Below are 25209 nucleotides of genomic sequence, written 5' to 3' on the forward strand. Positions count from 1 at the left end.
TGAAGTTATTCATGGCTATAAGCCTAGGAAGCCTTTAGACCTTATTCATGACATGTAGTGCTGGTCCTTTTAAAATTTTAAAGCATGTTGGTCCAAATGCATATGTCAGTGATCTTCCATCACATTTTGGTTGCCACTCTACTTTCAATGTTGAGGACTTAGTTGCTTACAAATGCCATTTCAATCCCTCCAATGATCATCTTCTACCTCCATTTATGGACCTTGACCCTGACCTTTTTGTCACTCCTACTCCAATACCATTTATCACAACACACAAAGATAAAATTGATGCTATTTTAGATGAACAAATTGTGTTAACCAATGATGGAGAGGTTCAGCATTTCCTTATTCGTTAGGTAGATCGACCTGATTCCAATTGTACATAGATTTCTAGAGAGACACTTCAGTAGCTTGATCTAGATTTATTGGAGCTTTATTGAAGTCAGCAGGATCTTCCTTTGCCCGGGTCACCATCCACTCGTTCCGGGGGAGTTGGTGGGGACACTAGATTCATGCTTCCACTCACACATGTTTATGGGTGTCTAGTTTTTCCCACCCCGAGAGAGTTGATTAGGACATTTCCTATTATTGTTATTTTGGTTATTTTACTTATGTTTTATTTATTTTATTTGGGTTTGTATTAATGGGCTTGGGCTTTAGCCCATAGACTTTCTAAGGTTGTTTGTGTTATGTTACTATTTAAATGCTTGTAATTAAACATTGAAGAGCAGCTTTTGAGATTAGACAATTGAGTGCTGCCATCATTCTTCCGACCCATTTCTCTTTGTCTTATTCTTCTTTATCTTTTTTGGCTTCTTTCTTCTCTGCTGCCATTATTTTCTCTGTTCTATTGCTTTCTCATCTTTTATCCTACATCATCTCTTCTTAACATTGCCACTTGGTTCTCACAAAACTTTTCAATGATCTACTAGACAAAACAGTCCAGGCACCTTCACAGAAATGGTGGAAATTATATGGTCATTCTATAGTCATTGCTTTGGTTCCATAGTTTTGTTTTTCACAACATAATTTTATGTTGAAGCAATTAATTGAGTCAATCTGTTCATATTCATTCCTCTCCGATAATATAATGAAACTTGAATTTGAAGCTACCTATTTCTTGTAAGTTCTTGAATAAGATAACAAATTCAATTTCAGATAATTGAACACGATAAGTACTCTACCTAATATTCCAGTAATGAATGACTTTTGAGTCAATATATGGTTATATTCACCTTCTAAAGTTCTTAGCTCCTATGAAATTTTCAAATAAAAATGTAAATTACAACAAATCAATTTTAGAAAGATATCAATTAATGAGCATCTTGGATATAGAAGTTAAAATTTTTACTCCACTCAGAAAGAAAAAAAGATCATAAAAGAAAAAGGATGAAAGGTCCAACCCGAAAATAGAAACTCAAATTATTTCTATGCACCTCCATTTGCATCTGCTAACCCCTCAAACACAAAGCAAACCGTAGATAAATATGTTGGCTTAACACCTAATGTTTAACTCTAGTTGTATGCATATGTTGATTTAGAAATAACCACCCAATAACTGCCACCTTCGATCATAAGTAAACACCAAGATAACAACAGATCAACAAAACAATATGATCATATATACACATTTTCTTGTGAGGATGCTTGAAGATTACTTGTTCAAATAAACCTTTAGGCAGAAAAGTAAAGAAGTTGTACTTCGTAGTTGATATAGAATTCCCCTGTCAAAAATCATACCAAAAGAATCAAAACCAAAGAAAACTTATTGCAACCAGATCGATGCAATGTATATCATAGCATCAACAGAGGTGTAGAAATTCCTAATTGCTAGATATTACTGTTAGCATCACCGATTATGTAGCAGTATCAGATCAGTTGCTGAATGTGCAGCAATGTCAAAACAAAATTTTAAATACTTGAAATATGAATTGTAACGTCTCTTAAGATAAGTTGTTGGATATCCTTGTAAAGTTGAATTCTTTTGTAACTACAACTCTATAAATACATGAATCTTTCAGTAGGTAGATTATTGAAATCTACTCCAATACAGTCTACATTTTTGTGTTTGCATTACTTTCTTTAATTTTACATGGTAGCAGAGCCAGGTTCTGAATTCGAACCCTGACTCCACACTCTACCCTATTTAATTAAATATTCCATGTGTTGGATCACCCATTAAAGAGGAGTCTAGCCCGCACGTGAGGGGAGTGTTAAGATATAAAATAAATAATAAAATCTACCTCTTCCCATTAGCTTAAGCTTTTGGGACAAGTTATTTTCATTAATGATTTTTCGCGTTTCACATGGTTGTATCCCATAGCTCACAAATCTGATGTCTTTGAAGTTTTCAAGAAATATAAAGCTCTTGTAGAAAATTTATTTTCTTGTAAAATTAAGCAATTTCAAACGGACAATGGTAGTGAATTTCTCTCTAATGACTTTAAACAATTTTTAATCTCAAATGGCATTTATCATCGCCTAACTTGTCCATATTCTTCTCCACAAAATGGAATTGCCAAAAGAAAACATAGGCACATAAGAGCAATGGGCTTAACTCTTCTTGCTAAATGACATTTGCCAACTACTTATTGGGCTGATTCCTTCCTCACATCGGTTTATTTAATTAACAGACTTCCAACCAAAGTCCTAAACAATCTATCTCCTTTCTATGTTCTCCATAAATCAGTCCCTTGGTATAGTGATCTACGCATCTTTGGGTGTAGTTGTTATCCATTGCTCTCACCATATGAAAAACATAAGCTTTGTTTTAAAAGTAAAAAGTGTGTTCTTTTAGGATACTCAGGACAACAAAAAGGATATAGATGTTTGGACTTAAACAATGGTGGAGTCTATATTTCTCGCAATGTTATTTTTGACAAGGACTCATTTCCAGCAGTTCATATGGTTTCAAACTCCTCAACCAAGAATAATTCTGGTATTTCTGGTAAGGTTTCTCAATTTTAGTTCCCTCCATCTCTTCCATTATCGATTTATTCTGACTATTTTGCCCAGCAACCACCTGTATCTCATCCTTCCACCAATGCTGACTCTTTACCAATTCACAATCCTGACCAACAGTATCACCAACACTCCTAGTTCAACTTCCGTGGACCCTGCACTCTCTCAACCTTCTGATACTGAAAATCGGCCATCCATTCTCCCTCAATGTCCTCAAGCTGAGCCTATACACTTGCCTCCACCCCAACCAATTCAGCAGATGGTCACCAGATCAAAGACTGGAAAACTTAAGCCCAAACAGTTCCCTGGTTTCAAAACATTTTACTCTACTAAACATCCTCTTCGTGTGTTGTCCACTATTTATCATGAACAGGAACCAACTTGCTATACACAGGTTGTGTCTATCTCTGAATAGCAGGATGCTATGGGGTATGAGTTTGATGCATTAATGGCCAATGGCACATGGTCCCTTTGTCCACGACCACTTCATAAACCTGTGGTTCGTAACAAATGGGTATACAAAATTAAGAGGAAGCAGGATGGCATCATTGAGAGATATAAGGCATGGTTGGTTGCCAAAGGATTTGATCAACGTGATGAAGTGGATTATCATGAGACATTCTCACCAGTAATTAAACCATCTATTATTCATTTAATTTTGGCACTAGCTGTGAATTTTCACTGGCCTATTCATCAACTAGATGTCTCTAATGCCTTCTTACATGGCATCTTGGATGAGGAGGTATTCATGGAACAACCAAAGGGATTTCTTGATACAACTCAACCTAATTTTGTTTGCAGGTTACATAAATCTCTCTATGGGCTAAAACAAGCTCCAAGAGCATGGTTTCGAAGACTATCCCAGCAACTACTTGAATATGGCTTTATGAGTCTTCCGTTGACTCCTCTTTGTTTCTTTATGGTCGAGATGGCTTACAAATTTTTGTCCTTATTTACGTGGATGATATAATCGTGACAGGATAGAGTATGCAGACTATTATTGAATTTATTGCTCAACTTGGAACTCAATTTCAACTCAAAGATCTCGACAATTTGAGTTATTTTTTAGGAGTCCAAGCATGACGTGATTCCAATGGTCTTCACTTGCGTCAAAGCAAGTATATTGTTGATCTCTTGCATAAAACATATACGGTTGGAGCAAAACCACTGTCATCACCGATGGTATTTGGCAGGAAATTAACATCTTAGGATGGCCACCTACTTACAGACCCTAGTAAATACAGAATGATTGTTGGAGCACTTCAATATTGCACTATTTCCAGACCAGATATTTCCTATATTGTCAACCAACTATGCCAATTGATGCATAGCCCACGTGAAGGTCATTGGACAGCTCTCAAACGTATTCTACGATATCTAAAAGGGACGGCTGATTATGGTCTTTATTATACACCATCAGCGATTGAATTGAATGCATATTGTGACTCCGATTGGACGGGCAGTCCGGATGATAGACGTAACAACAATGGATATGGTATTTTTCTAGGTAACAACTTGATTTCTTGGAGTGCTAAAAAACAAAATGTGGTCTCTCGTTCAAGTACAGAAGCAAAGTATAGATCACTAGCGTTAGCTATTGCTGAGCTCTACTGGATGCGTATGCTATTTCGAGAATTACAAATTACTCTTGCTAAGTGTCCAGTGATTTGGTGTGATAATATAGGAGCAGTTGCCTTAGCTTCTAGTCCAGTCTTTCATGCTAGAACAAAACATATAGAAGTGGATTGTCACTTTGTAAGAGATAAAGTTGTGAACAAAGAAGTTCAAGTTTGTCATATTTCCACAGAGGACCAGGTTGCAGATGTGTTTACTAAGGGACATACGGCCTTAAGGTTTAAATTCTTGAGATCCAAACTGATGATCTACTCGCTACCCATCAGTTTGCAGGGGGTGTTAGCATCACCGATTATGTAGCAGTATCAGATCAGTTGCCGAATGTGCAGCAATGTCAAAACAGAATTTTAAATATATCAGATCAGTTGCCGAATGTGCAGCAATGTCAAAATAGAATTTTAAATACTTGAAATTTGAATTGTAATGTCTCTTAAGATAAGTTGTTGGATATCCTTGTAAAGCTGAATTCTTTTGTAACTACAACTCTATAAATGCATGAATCTTTCAGTAGGTAGATTATTGAAATCTACTCCAATATAGTCTGCATTTCTGTGTTTGCATTACTTTCTTTAATCTTACAATTACAAACACTCAAGACAATCATCCATGTAAATAATTAAAACTAAAACAAATACAATTGATATATAAAAATTAGAATCACTGTATAGATGCAAACCTCATAAGAAATAAAAATTCATGCAACAAATTGTATTGCATTTTCCATGAGAAAGAGAGAGAAATATAAAGCACTACCGGACACCCAAAAGAGTCGATCACAAACAGAACCACGAAAATGAAGTAGTCAGTGCCCACGAAAATGAACCATGAAGAATTCGTCCCCGTTCAAGAAGGGTGTAGATATGTTCTATAACAAAAAAGAAGTCAAATAAGAGGCAACTGGGCAAACAAATGCCGCTGCCCTCTACTGACCAACTTGGATATCTCACACACCAACTTGCATCTATCTGTTTATGGATTCTACTCTAGTAGATTTCTCTCCGAGTTTATCTTTCCCACTTCCGTTAACCAAGAGAAAATATTTCAGGAAATGAATTGGGAAGGGCAGCAGCTTGTTAAGAACAAAGTAGTCACTTTAACCTGTAGCCAATTTTAAAAAAGAGCGCGCACCACAATGATCGGGCCTCTTAGGCTAGTTTCAGCAGTGGACTAGTTATTATTTTTTTATTATTTTTTTATCTATTTTTTATTATTATTTACTATTATTTACTATTCTATCATTATTTTTTTACTATTATTCATAAAATATCTGAGATCACCTTACTACCCAAACGTAACCTAATCGGTCCGGTCTGGAAATGCCTCAGTTTTCTTGAGTGGTGGAAAAATTTTACACCCCTACTCGTTACTTTACGTCGAGAATACCATATCATATGAATTGATAAACCAGCTTCTTTATTTGGCAGTAGTCAATAAATTAATTTTATTGCCACTAAAAGACATGAAAAAGTATGCATTGAAAGGGGGAGAAAGTGCAAATTGACAGCATGCTTATGGGAAATGACACCCAGATGAAATTTAAATGCAAGTAGGAAAAGCATTGACATGCACGGGAAATCTGCAGCCACTTTGGACAGTGGGGCTTGCCCATATGATTGTGTTTTTAATTAAAAGTAGAAGCAGCTAAACATTTGAGTTACCGGAGTTACATGGGTAAGGCAAAATAGCCTTTTAATGGATGGGGTCATGGGACAAGGGAATATCTTTTCACTATCTATTTTCGTTATAAAGAGAGGCAAATAGTCAAATTGGATACAACAATACACCTCAAAACAGGATTGGTCCTTGGTTCCTTCTTTAAAAGTAATGGTTTAGTTATTTATTTATTTTCAAAGACAAACATCCGACCATTATTTTAGGGTTTGTAGAGGGTAGGGGCATAGACATTGCCCGTTTGGATAAGAAATACTCTCAACTCAACTCATCTCATATCATCATTATAAAATTTTCAAATTCTCATACAAAATATAATAAATAATTTAACTTTTTCAAATTAAAAAATAATATTCTAACAATATTTTATTCAATTCATCTAAAATTATATCATCTCATCTCACTATCCAAACGAGCCTAAGATTCCCTATTTGTTTTTACCTAAACTGTATTAACAAGGTTAGATACAAAAGAATTAAATTGAATTTGGTTGACAGAGCATTATTTGAAGTGAGATGGGGGCTCCAAGCTCATCTATTGGACTATTACAAAGGCGGATCTAGCACTTATTAAAACATTAATATTTGATTTGATGCATGTAACAACAGGAATAAAGCTGTTTCTCCCCTTTCTTCATGTTTGAATATTTATCCCTGACATTAACTTTATTGAACCAAATCAGGTAAAGAATAAACGGCAAAAGACCAATCCCTCTTATATTCCAATAATAACGTATTCTCTTTTTGTTAGCTATCTTGACAGTGAATAGCTAATTAGCAAAATGACACATTTGTTGCTAATTAATATAACCTAAGAGGAAAAATATGAACCGTAGGCAAAACCTTAGTGTTGTTCTTTTGATTATTAGACGAATTTGTTGGGTTTTAAACTCTGTATAACCTAGGATTTGGTTAAAGGGTTTACTTTAAAAAGATAGTAGAATAAAGTAGAAATTTGAATTGACTTTTGTTTGAATTTTACAGGGTCTGGGTATGTGCAGTGGTTCAAACAATAAAATTTCTTCCTTCAGCTTTGACATGGAAGGTGGATTTCATAAATATAATGGTTTTTTTTTTTGTGATTGCTCTGTTTTGTAAACATAAACAATTATAAATGAACGGGAGAGAACACAGATTTAGTAAAAAGTAGACTTTAAGAGGTGAAAAAGAAACAAACCAGAGAGAAGCGAGACGAGGAAGATAGCTATTACGGAAGAGATGCCATGGATGCCGAGAATGGTGGACTGAGAGAGGACACCTGACAGAGACAGAGAAGACAGTTTTTTGCTCAAGCAAGAAGCAATAAACACTTAAATCTCAATTACCAAAAAGTGCTTGACTTCAATCAAAATTCAATCTCTTGGAGCCATAGTACTTCAATCTACAAACCTTAACTCACTTTTCTAAAATCCTAGACCCTGGGTTCACAAATTCTTCAAACCCAAAGATTCCACACCAAAGGTAGGCTAGGGTCTCGTTTATTTTCACAAAATTTTTCATCTAATTTTATTTCATCTGATCATTAAAATTTTTTCAAATTCTTGTATAAAATAAAATAAATAATTCAACTTTTTCAAATCTCAAAATAAAAATAATATTTTAATAATATTTTATTTAACTTTTAATTTTTATCTCAACTTATCTCATTTCTGAAAACAAACTAGACGAGGTCTCCATTTAAATGTTCCGCGCGCCTTGTAAGCTTGCTATTTGCTACATGCCTAGTACTACAGATGTCAACCCAACCCAACCAACCGGCTGTTTCCTCGTTAGAAATGGATGCCCAGCCACCCATCATGCGGCCTATCCAGCCTGATCAAACGTCCAGAGATGGTTGGGTTTCATACTTCCAATATAAGCCAGAATGAGATTCCGCCAGTGATGTACGAAGTGCACTTCTAGTGGTGATGGCACTGATTGCTGCAGCTACCTTCCAATCTGGACTCAACCCTCCCGGTGGGGTTTGGCAAGACAACAAGAACGACCATGGGGTAAATCAGGAAGCTGGCACCGCAATTTTGGGTTCTTACTCCCATAATTGCAAAGTTTTCTTTTTCTTTAATACGCTAGCATTTTCTTTGTCCATCTACGTCATTGGGTATCTTGTATACCGATTCCCCTTTTATGTAGAGATATGGATTGGCTTAGCCTCATTTTCCACTACATACGGTATTTCAACTGCCTCCTTACACCTTCGCGGTGCTGCTTGTCTAAACGAACTACTCGTCACCGTTGCATTTTTGCTTCCACTTGTAACGTTGTTTGCGAGGTACCCTTTAAAGAGGGCGTGGCGTAAATTATCAACTCATCAATCAACTGATCAATAGAGGGCGTGGCGTACTGCACTTCAAGAACATGACCGGATCGGTTATTTAAGCAATAAAGGTTTAGTTGTTGGCCTCAGTTCTTTAGTTGTGTGTGGGCCTATGGGCATTTCTTTTTATTTGAATGTTATTCTCATGTCAGGCCGAGGCTCCTTTACTATTTAATAGAGTTGTTTGAACTGTACCATTTCTTTGTCTGGTTAAGTTGACCTCTGGCCCATTGGTTAGTAGAAGTCCATAGGAGTGTCAGTATTTGTAGTTGTAAGAGCATTCACAGTAGCTCATGTAAAACATATTTGTCTGTAAAATATAAAGAAAGTTTATCAAAAGACTATTCTAATAGATTTTGTATTTTGATCTTTATTTTATATTTTGCAATAGTGATCCTGTAGATGTAGAGAATATTGTTCATAACTCTAAAACATTTTTAATTATTTTCTCTCTCCTTTGCAAATTCATTATATTGGTAGTTAGAAGAAATATTTGAAATGAATAAAAAATATTAAAAAAAGAATATTTAAATGATATAGAGAAAAAATAGATAAGCTTATGTATGACTTATTATAAAAATCGGTATGTAAAAAAGAAAAAGTGGATTTTGGTAATGTATTTTGAAGAATAGGATAAAGTAACCATTAGGAATGCTCTACGGCATGTAAAATCTGAATCAAAAATTCAATTTCTTCTTCTTCTTCTTTTTCTTCTTCTATCTACTTCTTCTTCTTCCTGGAGGTCCTCACCTTCGAAGTGAGATTATTCTTTCAAATCTTTCTGGTGCGTTACAGTATTAGTATACTTATATGATCATTGGAATGAAAAGAGAAAAATAAGTAGTCAATATGGATCACTCTCTCTCTCAAACAGAATGAGTAGTGGTTTAACGTGCAAGGCACGTTTGCCTAGTTAGAAAGAAAAAAATTTGTGAAAATAATGTGTCCAAACATCAAACAAATTGTGACTCCTTGCATGTGGCACAAAATTTTTGTAATTCAGTGTTAGTTCACAATCAACAAAAAAATTGAAAGAGTATATAAGATTAATCATTAGTAAAGAACTCAAGGCACAATAGCATAAAACATAATATCAGCAAACATCTATGGAAATTGCTCAAATTGAAAACCAAAATAAACAAGATCATACAATTCAAAATTGTTCACATCACCAGATCCTGAGGAACCCTCTTGTTTCTCAATTCTCATCCCTGTTATCACTTATTATTATCTATTTTCTTTTTTTGTTCACTATAAAGTTGTGAAAGCCACCCCAAATTATTATATTTAGTATTTACATAAGGTTTAAACTTCAAGAGCCCCTCTTCTGATGACTCAACTCTCCAGCAACTTAAAGAATTTGTTGGCATTTTCTTGAACAAATATCCACCCTTAAACATCAGCTCCTCAAGAACCTTAAAAATGGTGTCAGTCTTGCGATCACGTTTGAATTTAATAAGAGGCCGAAACTTTCTACAAAGTTTGAAAACAAACATAGATGAAAGAGAACCTCATACTTTGAAAAGACGAATTAAATAAAATGAAAGATTTTGCATATTACTCAAGTTCACTTGTGCTCATCAATCTTGATGATGAGATGAAATTTCCTTGACCTCACAAGAATGATATGCTAAATACATGATTAATAGTACATGTACTAAGTTCATTAATCCCAAAGGAGAAAAAAGAGACGATATTCTGACTGCAGTGAATAAACCACATAAACTTTCAACAATTAAAATTATAAACTCAATTTCCTTTCTCCAATAAAACAGCTAAACCACGTGAATAATTAAACCATTAGAATGAGGAAAGACCAAATGCTTGAAACAGCTAAACCACGTGAATAAAAGACTTTAATAAAACAACTGCGTACTTAGTTAGCAATATTATTTAAACCACTAGAATGAAGAAAGACCAAATGCTTGACTCTCTTTTAATATATACCTAATTCGACTGTCTATCATAATTAAGTCTTGAATTTATATTATAATGTTATCTATAAATAAAGATCAAGAAATTCCAAGGATAAATACGTACAGATGAAGACAAGCTTCCAAATACATAATGGTGGACGTGGATATTTTATAATTAGATTGAAAGGCTCCATCACAATCCACATTGGCCACACATTAATTTGATCTTTGAAAATGATTTGTTATATTTTCCGTCTTTACTTCCTTTATTCAGAACTATTTGTAATATTTTTAAATTAATTTATAATGAATTTAGATTAATGTGTAATATATAATTTTAGAATACTTTGTAATATTTTAGAATTATAATTAGTTAACAACTTTACAGAACTATATTTGAAATGATGGATAATTTAATAAAATAAAATATAAAAATAATATATATGCATATATTATATATATATATATATGTGTGTGTGTATATATATATATGTTGTTGACTGTTGAGTATTCTGAATTTTCTATATATAATGCCATAATCATAATCTTGATCGGTCATAGTCATGAAAGAAATCCGTCTGTATTACCAGCAGGACCAGCAATAATTGATCCATTTGCTTCAGTGATAACTACCTAAGAAAATTCCACCCTTGCTGGAAATTAAAGTTCTTCGACATAATGACAAATTAAAAAATTAAATGACAATTGAAGTTTTGAGTTTGGAAAGTGGAGCCAATAACCTTATAAATCTCTCTTTCGTGAAAAAAGACAAACAGTTAAAAGTAATATCAATGGTGACTAGCGAGAAGTATTTATAAACCACGCAATTAGGAAACTACAAAAATGTAACTTGATCTCTTTTTCAATTATATCAAAACTTTGCTATAAATTAAAGGCATTTTTGTAAAGGCAAATGAAACTTAAATAAATATCTGTTCGTGAACACAAAAGTACATGAGATTGCCAACAATTGAGACTTGTACAAACTATTTACAAGAATCTTGTTTGAGGCTGTATATAGATCTACTATTGGATTGTTCATCCGGGCTGAATTTTAAATCTGGATTAACCCAGCCTGGGTTTAAAATCCGGGTTCCGGTCTGGGTATAATTCGGTCCCTGAGCCGAAACCCGAATGATTGGTCCTAATCTACTCCAATTATTCACCATTTCATGCCAAATGGCACTTCTTGAATGACTTAACCTTTTTCAGTGCTAAATTCATAAGATGTTTGCATGGTTGATGTAGATTTGGGTTCGTCTAATTTGATGGGTAAAAATATTTCTATTACAAGATTTATTAGTACGGGACTGCATGCAAATATCTCGACTTTGAAGTATTCATGCCATAGAGATGGTCAAGCATCACATCCCGACCACTAGATAGCGGCCATGCATGATCTTAAGATATATGTTATTTTGTCTTTTCCAGTCACACCACCTAGGGTGTTATACTTTGGGTGGCTTATAATATAAGTAACTGACTTCTAAAACCATTTAAAATATGTCTGTGTGGGTAAAAAAGAAGATAAAATCAACGCTGAAGAGCAGCACAAATTAAAGTTGATGCAAGTGCAACCGATGAAGAAAATGGAGAAACATGCAAAATAATTAAGAACTCGGGCATATGATCTTCACTTTCTTGAAGTTCAAAAGTACTCATGATCGTCTGGTTTACAACATTTTTCTTCAATAAATTCCTTTCATTTTCTCATAACAGATCAAATATTTCTCTAGCTAGCTACTAATTAAAGGGAAGCATATATATATTCACAGCTTGAAACTCCATGCAATTTAGTAGCAGTAGTACTACTACAAGGCGTATAACGCACAAACAATCTAAGCATTCGAATGATTAGAATAGATATGTGCCAACGACAGACTAACATCCGAACTTTTAAAAATTTTACGTTCGAACTCTTCTCCTTTAACATCCGAATGCTACATTCAAACATTCGAGTTAACGTTCGAACGTAAATATCATTTGTGTGAAGCAAAAACAACGAACGTCAATTTTTTTACTTGCAAATGTTAATCAGTCTGGTTAACGTTCGAACATCAGTTTATACATGCAAATGTTACTTTCTGTTATGATTTTTAACTGTCACAAAAAATTGTCACGTTCGAACGTTACATCTCACGAAAGACTTTCAACCATTACAAAAGAAAGTTTTGTGACGGTTGAACAGTAAACCGTCACAAAAAATTCTATGATACCTTTTAGGTGACGGTTGTGGTGAGTCACAAAAAAGTTATTGCGACGGTTTTCTTATTTTTTGTGATGGTTTCATTCGTCACAAAAGCCAAATTCTGTTGTAGTGTATCAAAAAGTCAAAATCGTTCGAACGACAAAAAATTTGTTTGAATAGGGAATTAATGTCTGTTCGAGTGGTGTATAATCTGTTCGAATAATAATTTGGGCGGGTAAGTAATTTATTTTGTCAGGAAAAGTTTAAAATCGTTCAAACTGCAATTTGTTTGTTCAAACAAGAGAGATTTGGTGGAAAAATCTGGTGGGAAGGTTGCAAGATGTTCGAACGATACATATTTCGTTCGAACACCATATTTATGCATTCGAATATATAATTTGTTAGAAATTAAATTAAAATTGGTCAGGATTTTCTTAACCCTATTCGAACGGAGCATAAATGTTCGAAAGATGAGTAGCTTGTTCGAATGCATAAACAAGCGTTGGCATGCTTAATTATAATAATATATTGTTAAAGAGGTCCAAAATATTAAAGTAATAAATATTTTTTCCATTAATTGATCCATTCGCTTCACCGATTCCTACCAATTCTAAATTTTCTATAATGTCATAACCAATCTTAATCGGTCATAGTCATGAAAGAATGCCGCCTATATTACGGCGGCTGGCAGTACCATCAATTGATCCATTGGCTTCTTCACCTACCTAAGAAAATTAATGCTAGAAATTAAAGTTCTTCGACATAATGACAAAAATAATAAATAAATAAATGGAAATTGAAGTTTCGAGTTTGGAAAGTAAGTCATGAAAGAATGCCGCCTATATTACGGCGGCTGGCAGTACCATCAATTGATCCATTGGCTTCTTCACCTACCTAAGAAAATTAATGCTAGAAATTAAAGTTCTTCGACATAATGACAAAAATAATAAATAAATAAATGGAAATTGAAGTTTCGAGTTTGGAAAGTAAGTCATGAAAGAATGCCGCCTATATTACGGCGGCTGGCAGGACCATCAATTGATCCATTGGCTTCTTCACCTACCTAAGAAAATTAATGCTAGAGATTAAAGTTCTTCGACATAATGACAAAAATAATAAATAAATAAATGGAAATTGAAGTTTCGAGTTTGGAAAGTAGAGCCAATAATCTTATAAATCTCTCTTTCGTGAAAAAAGACAACAGTAAAAAACAAATACTAATGGTGACTAGTGAGACGTATTTATAAATTAAGCACGCAATTAGGAAATTACAAAAATGTCACTTGATCTCTTTTCCAATTATATATATCACAACTTTGCTATAAATTGAAGGCATTTTTGTAAAGGCAAATGAAACTTAAACAAATATCTGTTCGTGAACACAAAGGTACATGAGATTGCCAACAACTGAGACTTGATATACAAAGTATTTACAAGAATCTTGTTTGAGGCCGTATATAGATCTGTTCTAATTATTCACCATTTCTTGTCAATTACAGTGATATATATCATCACAAAAGCTTAAGAATTTACCGGAAATGACTCTTCCATTAAAAATGCAATTCCAGCAAAAGTTTCCATTGCAACATGTTTTAGGCCTTTTTTGGTGATTCTTTTTCACCGCCTTTGGATTAAAATCGTTGCAAAAAGTATTTTAAAAAAGTTTATGTTTGGAGGCCGCATTGACAAACAAATCGCCATAATTGCTATCTTATTGCGGCAATTTTATTCCCGACAAGCAATAAATCTCCGCAAGTTATTTCTTCTAATGACTTTTTTTTTAAAAAACAAAAAAAGAAAATTGCATTGGTGGCATGGTGCTGTCAAAATTGATTTTAATGAAACATCATAGTATAATAACTATACATACGTACAATTTCTCGATGGTTATAAAAATCTCTAGAGGTTTTCATATTCATGAATAAAAGACTTTAATAAAACAACTGCGTACTTCTAGTTAGCAATATTAATTAAACCACTAGAATGAAGAAAGACCAAATGCTTGACTCTCTTTCATACCTAATTCGACTGCCTATCATAAATTCTTGAATTTATAATATTATAATGTTATCTATAAATAAAGATCAACAACTTCTGAGGATAAATACGTACAGATGGAGACAAGCTTCCAAATACATGGGGTAAAGAATCAATAATGTGTTTTGATCTTTTGTATTCTAATTTGGACAATATAGTCATTCTAATATATATGCAGTCTTAATTATGATGATGATGATCGCTACAGAATGGTGGACGTGGACGGTGGATCTATTAGATTGAAAGGCTCCATCTCAATCCACATTGGCCACACATTAATTTGATCTTTGCAAATGATTTGTTATATTTTCCATCTTTATTTCCTTTTTCATGTATTGTAATTTTTAATATTAATGTTATTCAGAGCTATTTGTAATATTTTTAAATTAATTTATAATAAAATTAGATTAATGTGTAACATATAATTTTAGAATACTTTGTAATATTTTAGAATTATTAGTTAATAACTTTACATAACTATATTTGAAATGATGGATAATTGAATAAAATAAAATATAAAAATAAAATATATCTATATATTATATATATATATATATATAAAAGTTGTTGACTGTTGATCAGTATTCTAAATTTTCTATAATGTCATAATCATAATCTTAATCGGTCGAAAGAAACATGTCTGTACTATTACGGCTAGCAAGACCATGAATTGATCCATTGGCTGGCTTTAGAGATTCCTACCTAAGAAAATTAATGCTGGAAATTAAAGTTCTTCGACATAATGACAAAAAACATTAAATGGCCATTGAAGTTTCAAGTTTGGAAAGTGGAGCCAATAATCTTATAAAAAGACAAATCTCTCTTTCGTGAAAAAAGACAAACAGTTAAAAGCAATATTAATGGTGACTATCGAGACGTATTTATAAACCACACAATTAGCTAGGAAACTACAAAAATGTAGCTTGTCTTTTTCAATTATATATATCACAACTTTGCTATAAGTTAAAGGCATTTTTGTGAAGGCAAATGAAACTTAAGCAAATATTTGTCCGTGAACAAAAAGGAACATCTTGAGATTGCCTACAATTGAGACTTGATATACAAACTATTTACAAGAATCTTGTTTGAGGCTGCATATAGATGATCTATTACTGATTTAACTATTCACTATTTCTTGCCAAATGGCACTTCTTGAATGACTCAGTGCTAAAATAAGATGTTTGCATGGTTGATATAGATTTGGGTTTGACATCTAATTTGATGGGTAAGAATATTTCTATTGCAAGATTTATTAGTACGGACTGAATGCAAATTATATCTCGACTTTGAAGTATTCATGCAATAGAGATTGTCAAGCATCGCATCCCGACCACTAGATAAGCCATGATCTTGAGATATATGTTATTTTGTCATTTTCAGTCACACCACCTAGGACGTTATACTTTGGGTGGCAATTTATAATATAAGTAAATGACTTCTAAAACCATTTAAAATATGTCTGTGTGGTAAAAAAAAATTAAAAAAAAAAGAAGAGAAATTAAAGTTGATGCAAGTGCAACCGATGAAGATAATGGAGAAACATGCAAAATAATTAAGAACTCGGGCATATGATCTTCACTTCCTCTGAAGTTCAAAAGTACTCATGATCTTCTGGTTTACAACATTTTCTTCCATAATTTCCTTTCGTTTTCTCATAACAGATCAAATATTTCTCTAGCTAGCTACTAATTAAGGGGAAGCATATATATTATACACAGCCTGAAACTCCATGCAATTTAGTAGCAGTAGTGCTGCAGGGCGTATGATTTGTTTTGAGACCTTAACTCTCTAACAAAGAAAACAAGCTAGGTCTCAATATAATCAGGAACTTTCAACAACCAAATTAAAGGTCAGTGTGAAGAGACATATCCCTGATTTGTTGCTGATATTTCTCTATCAATGGCTGCTAATATTTCTCCGTGAATGGTTGTTATAATCTTACCATAGCAGTGCATGATTCTCGCACTAGTGTGTAAATAGCATATATGTTCTTATTTTTTGTGTTCATTTTCTTATTTACTTTCTGTAAAGCTAGTAGGTCTCTTGATGTACTATGTTTTTCTTGATGTAAAACATTATTTAAGTAAAGAACAAGCCATGCATTACGCAGGCTATTTTCCCTTACACAGTGCACCGAACTATTCCCATTAGTTTCTCATCATAGAAAGTGTTGGCTTGGAAGACATGCATATAGACAAGTCCCCCGGATCGAGGTTGCCACAGCTAGCTGTAGATATAGGTATTTTGAGAATATGATCAGAAGGCACGGCCATAGCCAACGCGCAATGGATTTTGACAGTAATTAGCAAGATGACGCGTGAACCAAATATTAATTAAAGAGTAATGTTAGATTTAGTTGCCGAGGAATGTACAAGCGTTGTACAATTCTTTTGAAGGAGAATGAGATTTATTATTTAAAAAATATTTTTTTTCATATAAATTACATATTTACTTACTTTTTTAAAAGAATATATTGTGCGCTGCTTACGCACTCTAAAATTATAAATATCTTTCTCCTAATAAATTCCAAAGACTTTAACATGCAGGATATATTAAATATTTTTGCTTGAATAATCAATAATAATATATATGGTGGATGAAAAATTCTATTCATCATATTCACACATCACATATCACTTTTTTTTTTTTTTATCAAATATGTACTATATAGATGATGAGTGAATAATTTAATTAGTTTAAGAAGAATAAAATCAAATAAATAAATAAAATATAATGTATAATATGTGTAGATGATGACTCGCAAAGCTGGATAATCAACTTTTTTGCAGCCACTAATTTAACCAATTACGCCACACCAGAGGTAGGCTAGGTCTCTATTTAAAGCTTTACCTTGCGCGTCTTAGCTTGCTATTTGCTACTTGCTACTTGCCTAGTACTAGAGATGTCTACCCAACCCAACCAACCAGCTGTTTCCTCGCTTGAAATGGATGCCCAGCCCATCGAGCGGCTTATCCAGCCTGATCAAAAGTCCGCAGATATTGATTTGGATTCATACTTCAAATATAAGCCAGAACGAGATTCTGCCAATGATGTACGAAATGCACTTTTAGTGGTGTTGGCACTGATTGCTGCCGCTACCTTCCAAGCTGGACTCAACCCTCCCGGTGGGGTTTGGCAAGACACCAAGAACGACCATGGGGTAAATCAGGAAGCTGGCACCGCAATTTTGGGTTCTTACCCCCACAATTGCAAAGTTTTCTTTTTCTTTAATACGCTAGCATTTTCTTCATCCATCTACGTCATTGGGTATCTTGTATCCGGATTCCCCTTTTTTATACAGATATGGATTGGCTTAGTCTCATTTTCCGCTACATACGGTATTTCAACTGCCTCCTTAAAACTTCGCAGTGCTGCTTGTCTAAACGAAACACTCGTCGCCGTTGCATTTTTTCTTCCACTTGTAACGTTGTCTACGATGTACTATTTAAAGAGGGCGTGGCGTAGATTATCAACTTGGATTATCAAACTCATCAATAGAGGGCGTACTGCACTTAAGGTTATTCTCTGTGACAGTTGAGGACATCACAGTAGTGGACCAAGGCATTGTGGGCTTGGGTGTAAGTAATAAAGGTTTAGTCTTCGGCCTCAGTCCCATTTCATTTATTTGAATGTTATTCTCAAGTCAGGCCGAGGCTCTTTTACTATTTAATAGAGTTGTTTGAACTGTATCATTTCTTTGTCTGGTTAAGTTGACATCTGACCCATTAGTTAGTAGAACCCCGGGGGGGGGGGGGGGGGGGATGGGGGGTTTGTATTGTGTGGAGTATGCACTTGTAAGAGTATTCACAATGGTTCGTGTAAAATATATTATTCTGTAAAATATAGAGAAAGTTTATCAAAAGATTCTTCTAATAGATTTTGTATTTTGATCTTTATTTTACATTTTGCTACAGTAATCCTCTAGATGTAGAGAATATTGTTCATAACTCTAAAACATTTTTAATTATTTTCTCTCTCATTTGCAAATTCATTATATTGGTAGTTAGAAGAAATATTTGGAATGAATAAAAGATATCAAAAAAATTATATTTAAATGATATAGAGAAAACTAGATAAGCTTATGTATGACTTATTCTAAAAATCATTATGTAAAATAGAAAAGTTAGTTTTGGTAATGTATTTTGAAGGATAAGATAAAATAACCATTAGAAATGCTCTAAGGCAGGTAAAATCTGAATCAAAAGTTCAATTTCTTCTTTTTCGTCTTTTTCTTCTTCTATCTACTACTACTACTACTTCTTCTTCTTCTTCTTCTTCCACCCAGATGCTCATCAATACCTCTACTCTCTCTCGAAAGACAAAACCAAGCCCTCGCTACCTCTCATCGAAGCCACCCAGATTCTCTCTATTCTCTCACTCTCTCGATTTCCAACCTGGTTAAACCGTATTTCGCTTCCTAAAGTGGTGTTCTTGACTATTGAAAATTGTAAAAAGTGCACATCATTGCCACCATTGTGGAAACTTCCATCACTCATAGTCCTTTCAATCGAGGGGATGGCTAGCGTGAAGAGTATTGGTCTTGAAATTTGTGGGGATGGTTCGTCACAACCTTTTAGATCCTTGGAGACTTTGAATTTCAAGAATATGGGGGAGTTGGAGAACTGGAGTCCTTGTGAAGCATTCTCAAACTTACGTGAGCTCTCTATTAAAAATTTTCCCAAGCTGTTGGGAAATTTACCAAACCACCTTCCTTCACTTGAAAAGGTTGAGATAGATAGATGTTGGAATTTAGTGGTCTCAATTTTGAGCTTTCCAGATCAATGCAAAATAAAATTTGAGGGATCAGAAGGGTTCGTGTGCGGAAGAAAAGTTGATTTTAGCTCGCTAAAATTTGAGCATATTTCAACAATTCCAGAATTTGAGTCTCAAATGAAAGTGTTAATTACATTGGGTGGGCTGGCAAATGTACAAAAATTACAAGTTATTAAATGCAAGGAACTTGCGCATTTGTGGTCGAATGCGGTGGGATCATTTCCACATCTCCCATGTCTTCGTTTTCTGGAGGTTTCTGGTTGTCCAAATTTCGTTGGTTGCTAAAGGCCAGTTGCCTCTAACTCTAAAGGAACTATGCATATATAATTGCGAAAATATTCAGATTTTGGTATAGGAGGATGACACCAACAGTTATGGCAGCAGCGGTGACAACATCACATCTCTTCTTTAGTATTTGAACATTTCCCGTGAGAGATCGAAGGAGAGAGAGGGAGAGTCGAGCGATTTGTTTGGGAGTTTGATTTTCGTGAGTAATCGAAGGAGAAACTCATAGATCCCTTGTATGCGTCCCCACTACCACAATTGAAGAAGGCTTACGTGTCACCTCTCTATTGGTCTCCAATAAAACCACATTATAGGTGTCTCCGACCAGAAGCGTTCCTCATTCTACTTTTACTTTTACAACTAGAGTTGCCTCCATGGATGAACTTATAGATAAATTGGCCGTCTAAATCATATTTTTCTTTAATAGTCCCAAAAGGGTAACTCATGAAAGTAACGGCTGTAGTAGACAAACATTTTCATGCATTATTTTACATTAATAATTCGAGATCACAAATTATTAAATTAACAATTTTCAGTGAATAAACGGCTTGAAGGTGCTCAACACCCTTTTAATCTGATTAATGAACCAATTATAAGATAAAATACTATATATATATCATGTGTAACATCCCGTATTTTAGTGTATTTTTACTAAAAGAATTATTTTTATGGATTCAAAATTTTATTCTCTTATTTTAAAATTATTGGATTTTTAATTGGGTTATTTTAATGATTTTTAGTTTACGAAAATTATTTTCGAAGTGCTTTCTTTAAATTAATTATTGTTATGTGTTTAAATTTCTTCTCGAATTAAATTAACTTATTATTGGGTTTAATTATTTAATTTCATGTTAATCACTGTGTTTGAAATATTTTATTTCACTAGCTGTTTTAAAATCGTTTCCGTTGGATCATTTTCGTGACCCAAGTTATAAGTATTAGACCTCATTTCTTTTCCTTATATTTTTCTTTTCCTTTTTTTTTTCCTTTCTTCTTTTTTTTTTTCTTTTCTTTTTCTCCTCCTGGTTTTCCTTCTCGCGCGCGAGTTCTTCTCTCTCTCTCTCTCTATCGCCGTGCGTTCGTTTCTCCTCCAGCCCGCCGCCTTGCACCGGCAGTGGTTGACACCGCTCGGCTCCTCTGCTCCCCCTGCCGCCGGCGATCACCCCCCTCCATTTACAGCTCCTCCATCGCCGCCGTTAGCCACCACGAACCTCTCCAAGCCGCGGCGTTCTTTGTGCTCGCGCGCCGCCGTCGCGCCACCTCCGGCCACCATCTCTTCACCACATCATCCTCGACCTCCTAGCAACCCAATGGACCCAACCCCAACTCCGACCTTCACCGGTGAAGCACATCCAACTCCATTTTCGTGGATATTTTTGGCCTAAAAACACCCCTTGCGCCGCCACCCACGGCCAACCACCACTACCACTAGCTTCACCGACCTCCCTAGGCCCTACCCTATCAATCTTGAGTCTTGAGTCTTCGTTTGCACCCGTTGAAAAGTTGGTTATTGTGACCCACGGCCACAGTGTATTTCACACTGTGGTGTTGCTTAGACGTCGCCTTTTTCAACTTCGTGATCCTTCGGAAATTGCTATATAGTGCTGTAAGTATTTCTCCAAAAAACTTTTGTAATTTAAATGTATTTTTGCACTAACCCATTTCACTGTATTTATTTGGCATGCCGAACTGAGTCCGAGGAGTTCGGGGGTCGGATGGATTTGTGATTGGAGTTGTTTGGTTGGTTTGGTTTGATTGGTTTGGTTGTTGATGAGTTGTTTTGATTGGATTTGTTGGGATTGGTTCTGGATGGATGTTGGATCAGTGTTGGTGCATGTTCATATCATTATTTCATGCATGATCATTTTTGTAAAGAAAACTGAGTTTTCGTGCATTGCATTCATGCTCATGTGTGATTTGAAAAGCTATGATTTTATGTGATAATATTTTTGGGTGCGTGTGTAGCACGACCCCGAGCCGAGATGGGGCATTAACTCGGTGGAGCTCATCTGGTTACTCGGGAGCGGAATATACTGAGTAACGTCCATTGGGTTGTCGCCGGGCGACAATGGGATCGGACGAGATGGTCTCGTGCCGACTCCGTGATCCTTCTGCTGGTGGGGACTAGAGGATCTCTGGCCATGTACGCGCTGGGCGCGGAACTATCGCTCGTTGCGTAGTGTGGGTGCTTGGCCATGTACGCGCCGGGCACGGAACTGAGCACCGCTACGAAGCCAGGACGTGCGGATGGTCCATAGGGGAGGCCATGGTGCATATGGAATTAATGCACTATTTTCTGAAAAAATAGTGCGAGTTGGATTTCTGGGTAAATCATTTTCTGGGAAAATGTTTTACGGATATTTTGGGCCAAAATGGGATTTTGGCGTGTGTTGAAATAATTATTTTCGAGAAAATGATGTGTTAAGTAAAATGCATATTTTCCATGTGCATGCATGTTAGTTGCATTTAATACATGTTATATTACGTTGTTATTTTGGGTCATACTTACCTGCGATACCATTTTGTGGTAACGCAGATTTTGATTCAGATGAGGAGGAGGAGGGCGAGCCTGAGGAGACGGCTCTGCCCGACGAGTTATCTGGGATCACTCGCTTGACTACTTTTTTTTAATACATTGTTTATTTGAAACTATTGTATTATATTTTTATGGATGACTGTATAACTGCTATTTAAATTTTTACTGATGTTTTGATTGCAAATAAATTCTGGTACTTAGTTGACTATCCGCTGCGTTATTTCTTTTGTATACCGTTGCATGTACACACACTGGCATTTCGTTGGGATGCGTGACCGTGTTGTCACCATCCTGGCGTCTCGATCCCTGTATATTTATATAAGGGGGATTGGGGGCGCCACAGGTGGTATCAGAGCAGTTCAGCTCTGGGTAAAACCACATGTCCCATAGATGGAGTACCAGAAAGTTTTAAAGTTGTTATTTGAAATTATTTGGTTTGAAGTATGTTATTTTAATGGTTTTAATTTATTTATGTTTTTATATTTTGTTGGTTTTATTTATTTTATTGTATACTATTTGTTTGTTTATTTTATATTATTTGTTTTATTTTATGGCAAGTTATTTTATTTTATTTATTTATTTTTTTTAATTATTTTATTGTGCACTACTTCATTTGTTTTATTCATTTTGTCTTATGATATTTTATTGTTGGTTTTATTCATTTTGTCGTATATTATTTATTTATGAAATTTTATTTATTTTGTTTTGTTCAGAGTTGAAAAACAGGTTAAGAGTTGTGCTATAACAGGAAGATAGTACGACTGTGATTGCTATTGTTAGGCTTGAATATTTAGTGTAGTCGGCTTGAACTTTTATCGACTTGGGTTGTTTTTATTATATCGAGGCTTGAAGGGAACGGCATGGTCTGGGTGATCTCTGGGGAATAAGATAATTGAGGTTTTATATTTCGTGGAGATATGTCATGAGGCTATAGCATAGGAGGTTGTAAGTTCAACGAATTCCAAGGTTATATTTTTGAGAAGGTCACCTAAGGTTTATGGCCTTATAGTTTTTAGGAAATAAATTTATTGGATTTAAGGTGATAGGTTCAACAAGCATTCGAAGGATTAGTTAGATTAGAAGTTTTCGATTTTGCCGACTTTGATAAGCAGTTTGATAACATTTGGGGTTTTCGAATTTACAAGTTTTATAAGGTGAATGTTTTAGATATAAGGTCATAGATCTTTAAGATTTTGGGAAATGATTTTTATCTGGTTTAAGGTTTTAGAATTGCAGAGTTGAAGGGTTGAATTATAATAGGATTTGAATTCTTAGTTTTGTAGACTTGGTATGCTGGCTTGGTCTATTCTATCAATTGATTAGTTAGTAACCATTAAATTAGGATTGATCTGAGTTGAGTTATTGACATGAGATTTTTTTTTTAGGAGAGAACTTTTTTGGAGATGGGAGGTAATGATCTAGTTTGTGTATTTTTCGAGGATTGAAGATGTTAATCTAGTTCAGATAATGATTATTTTTAGCTCGAGGTTAGTGATAGGTTGAGGATTTAATCCATATCAATTTTAAGGAATAATAGATGGTGCGGACGTAGGAGATGATTCTTGTTGATTTCGAGGATATAGGCCCAGATGGTGGAAATGGTAGTGGCAGATCACTTGCACGTTTGGAGGATTATTGGTTCCAGCTAAGTGTGTTTGAGATCGATGCGTAGTAGTGGTGAATGTGTATGCATTTCAGAGAGTACAAGGGTCCTTGTCTCATTTTTGGCTTGGAAGAATTGTCTTGGATAGGTGTTGAAGATAAATAAATACAATAGTATTAAATTCAAGAGATTTTGGTTTGGAGTTTTTGGTGAGTCAATTGGAGTGTGTAGTCAAGTGGGTTACTTAATGGAATCATGGTTGATAATAGTTATTGTGATTATTTTCAGGAATTAATTGTGACTTGAGCTTACTTAGGTATTTTTTATTTTTATTTTTATTTTTATTTTTTATTTTCATTTTTATTTTGAGGCTATATTTACCTTTGGAGATTGAGCATCCAATTGGTTGAATTAAGGACATTGTTATTTAACTTGAAGAGAGATTGTTGGGACATCATGTATGGTGTATGAAAAGATCTTCGAAGTTGAAGCTTAGGCATCAACGGTGGATAATATGATCAAGTATGTGGGTTAATAAAGCAATAGGGTCCTTGGGTGCTTTGCAATGGCTTTTGGTAGATTGAATATTTAAGCAGTATGGCTTGCATTAAGGTTTAAATAGTGAAATGCTATTGAAGGAACTAGTCGTGTTAATGCTAGCTTATAGGAGTAGAAATAGGTGGGTGAGTTACCAAGAAGGTTTTGATAATGTTTTGGTGTAGTCAATGGTGGTTCGTAGTGAATTTAGTCACCGCTAGATCAGATGTTCAAAATGTAGATGATGAGCTTTCGGGTTTAGGTTGTTAGGTAGAAGTCTCTAGGCACTCTTTTTGGTTCGCTAGGTTGGAATTGAGTCTTTTAAAGTATGCTTCTTATTGTAGATGAGATGAATGTATTTTCGGTTGAAGTTGCTTATTTTCAATTTGAGATGTTGAGGTTGTTTGATATTGATTTTCTGTCAATGATCATGGGTGTATTTTATGGAATTTGATTTTGATCAAGGCAGCTGGAGTTAATTGAGAAATTTGAGTTATAACTCGTGGTTTTGGGAGAGAGAGTATTTTTCTACCAAATTGTGATAAGAGTTTTGGTTAGTAGGAATGGAGCCACCTTGTACTCGATGGTGTTAGTTTCATGAGGACGTAAGTTTTATGCATGTGACGAATATCAGAGTGCGCAACAGAAGCGTGGTATTTTTGTTGTAGTCAAGAGTTCAAATTGTGCTGATTTGAAGAATTAATGATGACTTGAATTTTGAGAAGATACTTGTAATTGGAGATTAATCATTTGG

The 25209-nt window shown here is 34.6% G+C and overlaps 2 protein-coding genes across 3 annotated transcripts; both read left to right on the forward strand.

Annotated features, from left to right (window-relative positions):
* Positions 1-8173: 8173 nt before the first annotated feature.
* LOC121244122 lies at positions 8174-8593 on the forward strand. Its single transcript, XM_041142170.1, has one exon. The coding sequence runs from the start codon at positions 8174-8176 to the stop codon at positions 8591-8593; it is 420 nt and encodes a 139-aa protein (XP_040998104.1).
* An 8977-nt stretch (positions 8594-17570) lies between these two features.
* Positions 17571-18463, forward strand: LOC121243852. 2 transcript variants are annotated; one of them, XM_041141919.1, is made up of 2 exons: positions 17571-17881; positions 18091-18332. In XM_041141919.1, the coding sequence occupies exons 1-2, from the start codon at positions 17624-17626 to the stop codon at positions 18184-18186; spliced, it is 354 nt and encodes a 117-aa protein (XP_040997853.1). In that variant the 5' UTR covers positions 17571-17623; the 3' UTR covers positions 18187-18332. The 2 variants fall into 2 exon arrangements, 1 of the variants encoding a protein (XP_040997853.1); XR_005936309.1 differs by adding an exon at positions 18366-18463 and having other exon boundaries at positions 17582-18334.
* The last annotated feature ends 6746 nt before the right edge of the window (positions 18464-25209 follow it).

Source organism: Juglans microcarpa x Juglans regia, chromosome 8S (assembly GCF_004785595.1).
Source record: "Juglans microcarpa x Juglans regia isolate MS1-56 chromosome 8S, Jm3101_v1.0, whole genome shotgun sequence".
NCBI lineage: Eukaryota > Viridiplantae > Streptophyta > Magnoliopsida > Fagales > Juglandaceae > Juglans > Juglans microcarpa x Juglans regia.

What these genes read in the sequence shown, in the direction of transcription:
- LOC121244122 (XM_041142170.1), top strand. Translation starts at nt 8,174, where the DNA reads ATGGCACTGATTGCTGCAGCTACCTTCCAATCTGGACTCAACCCTCCC.
- LOC121243852 (XM_041141919.1), top strand. Translation starts at nt 17,624, where the DNA reads ATGTCTACCCAACCCAACCAACCAGCTGTTTCCTCGCTTGAAATGGAT. An exon ending in ACACCAAGAACGACCATGGG is followed by an intron (nt 17,882 to 18,090) that starts GTAAATCAGGAA and finishes AAAACTTCGCAG; the next exon opens with TGCTGCTTGTCTAAACGAAA.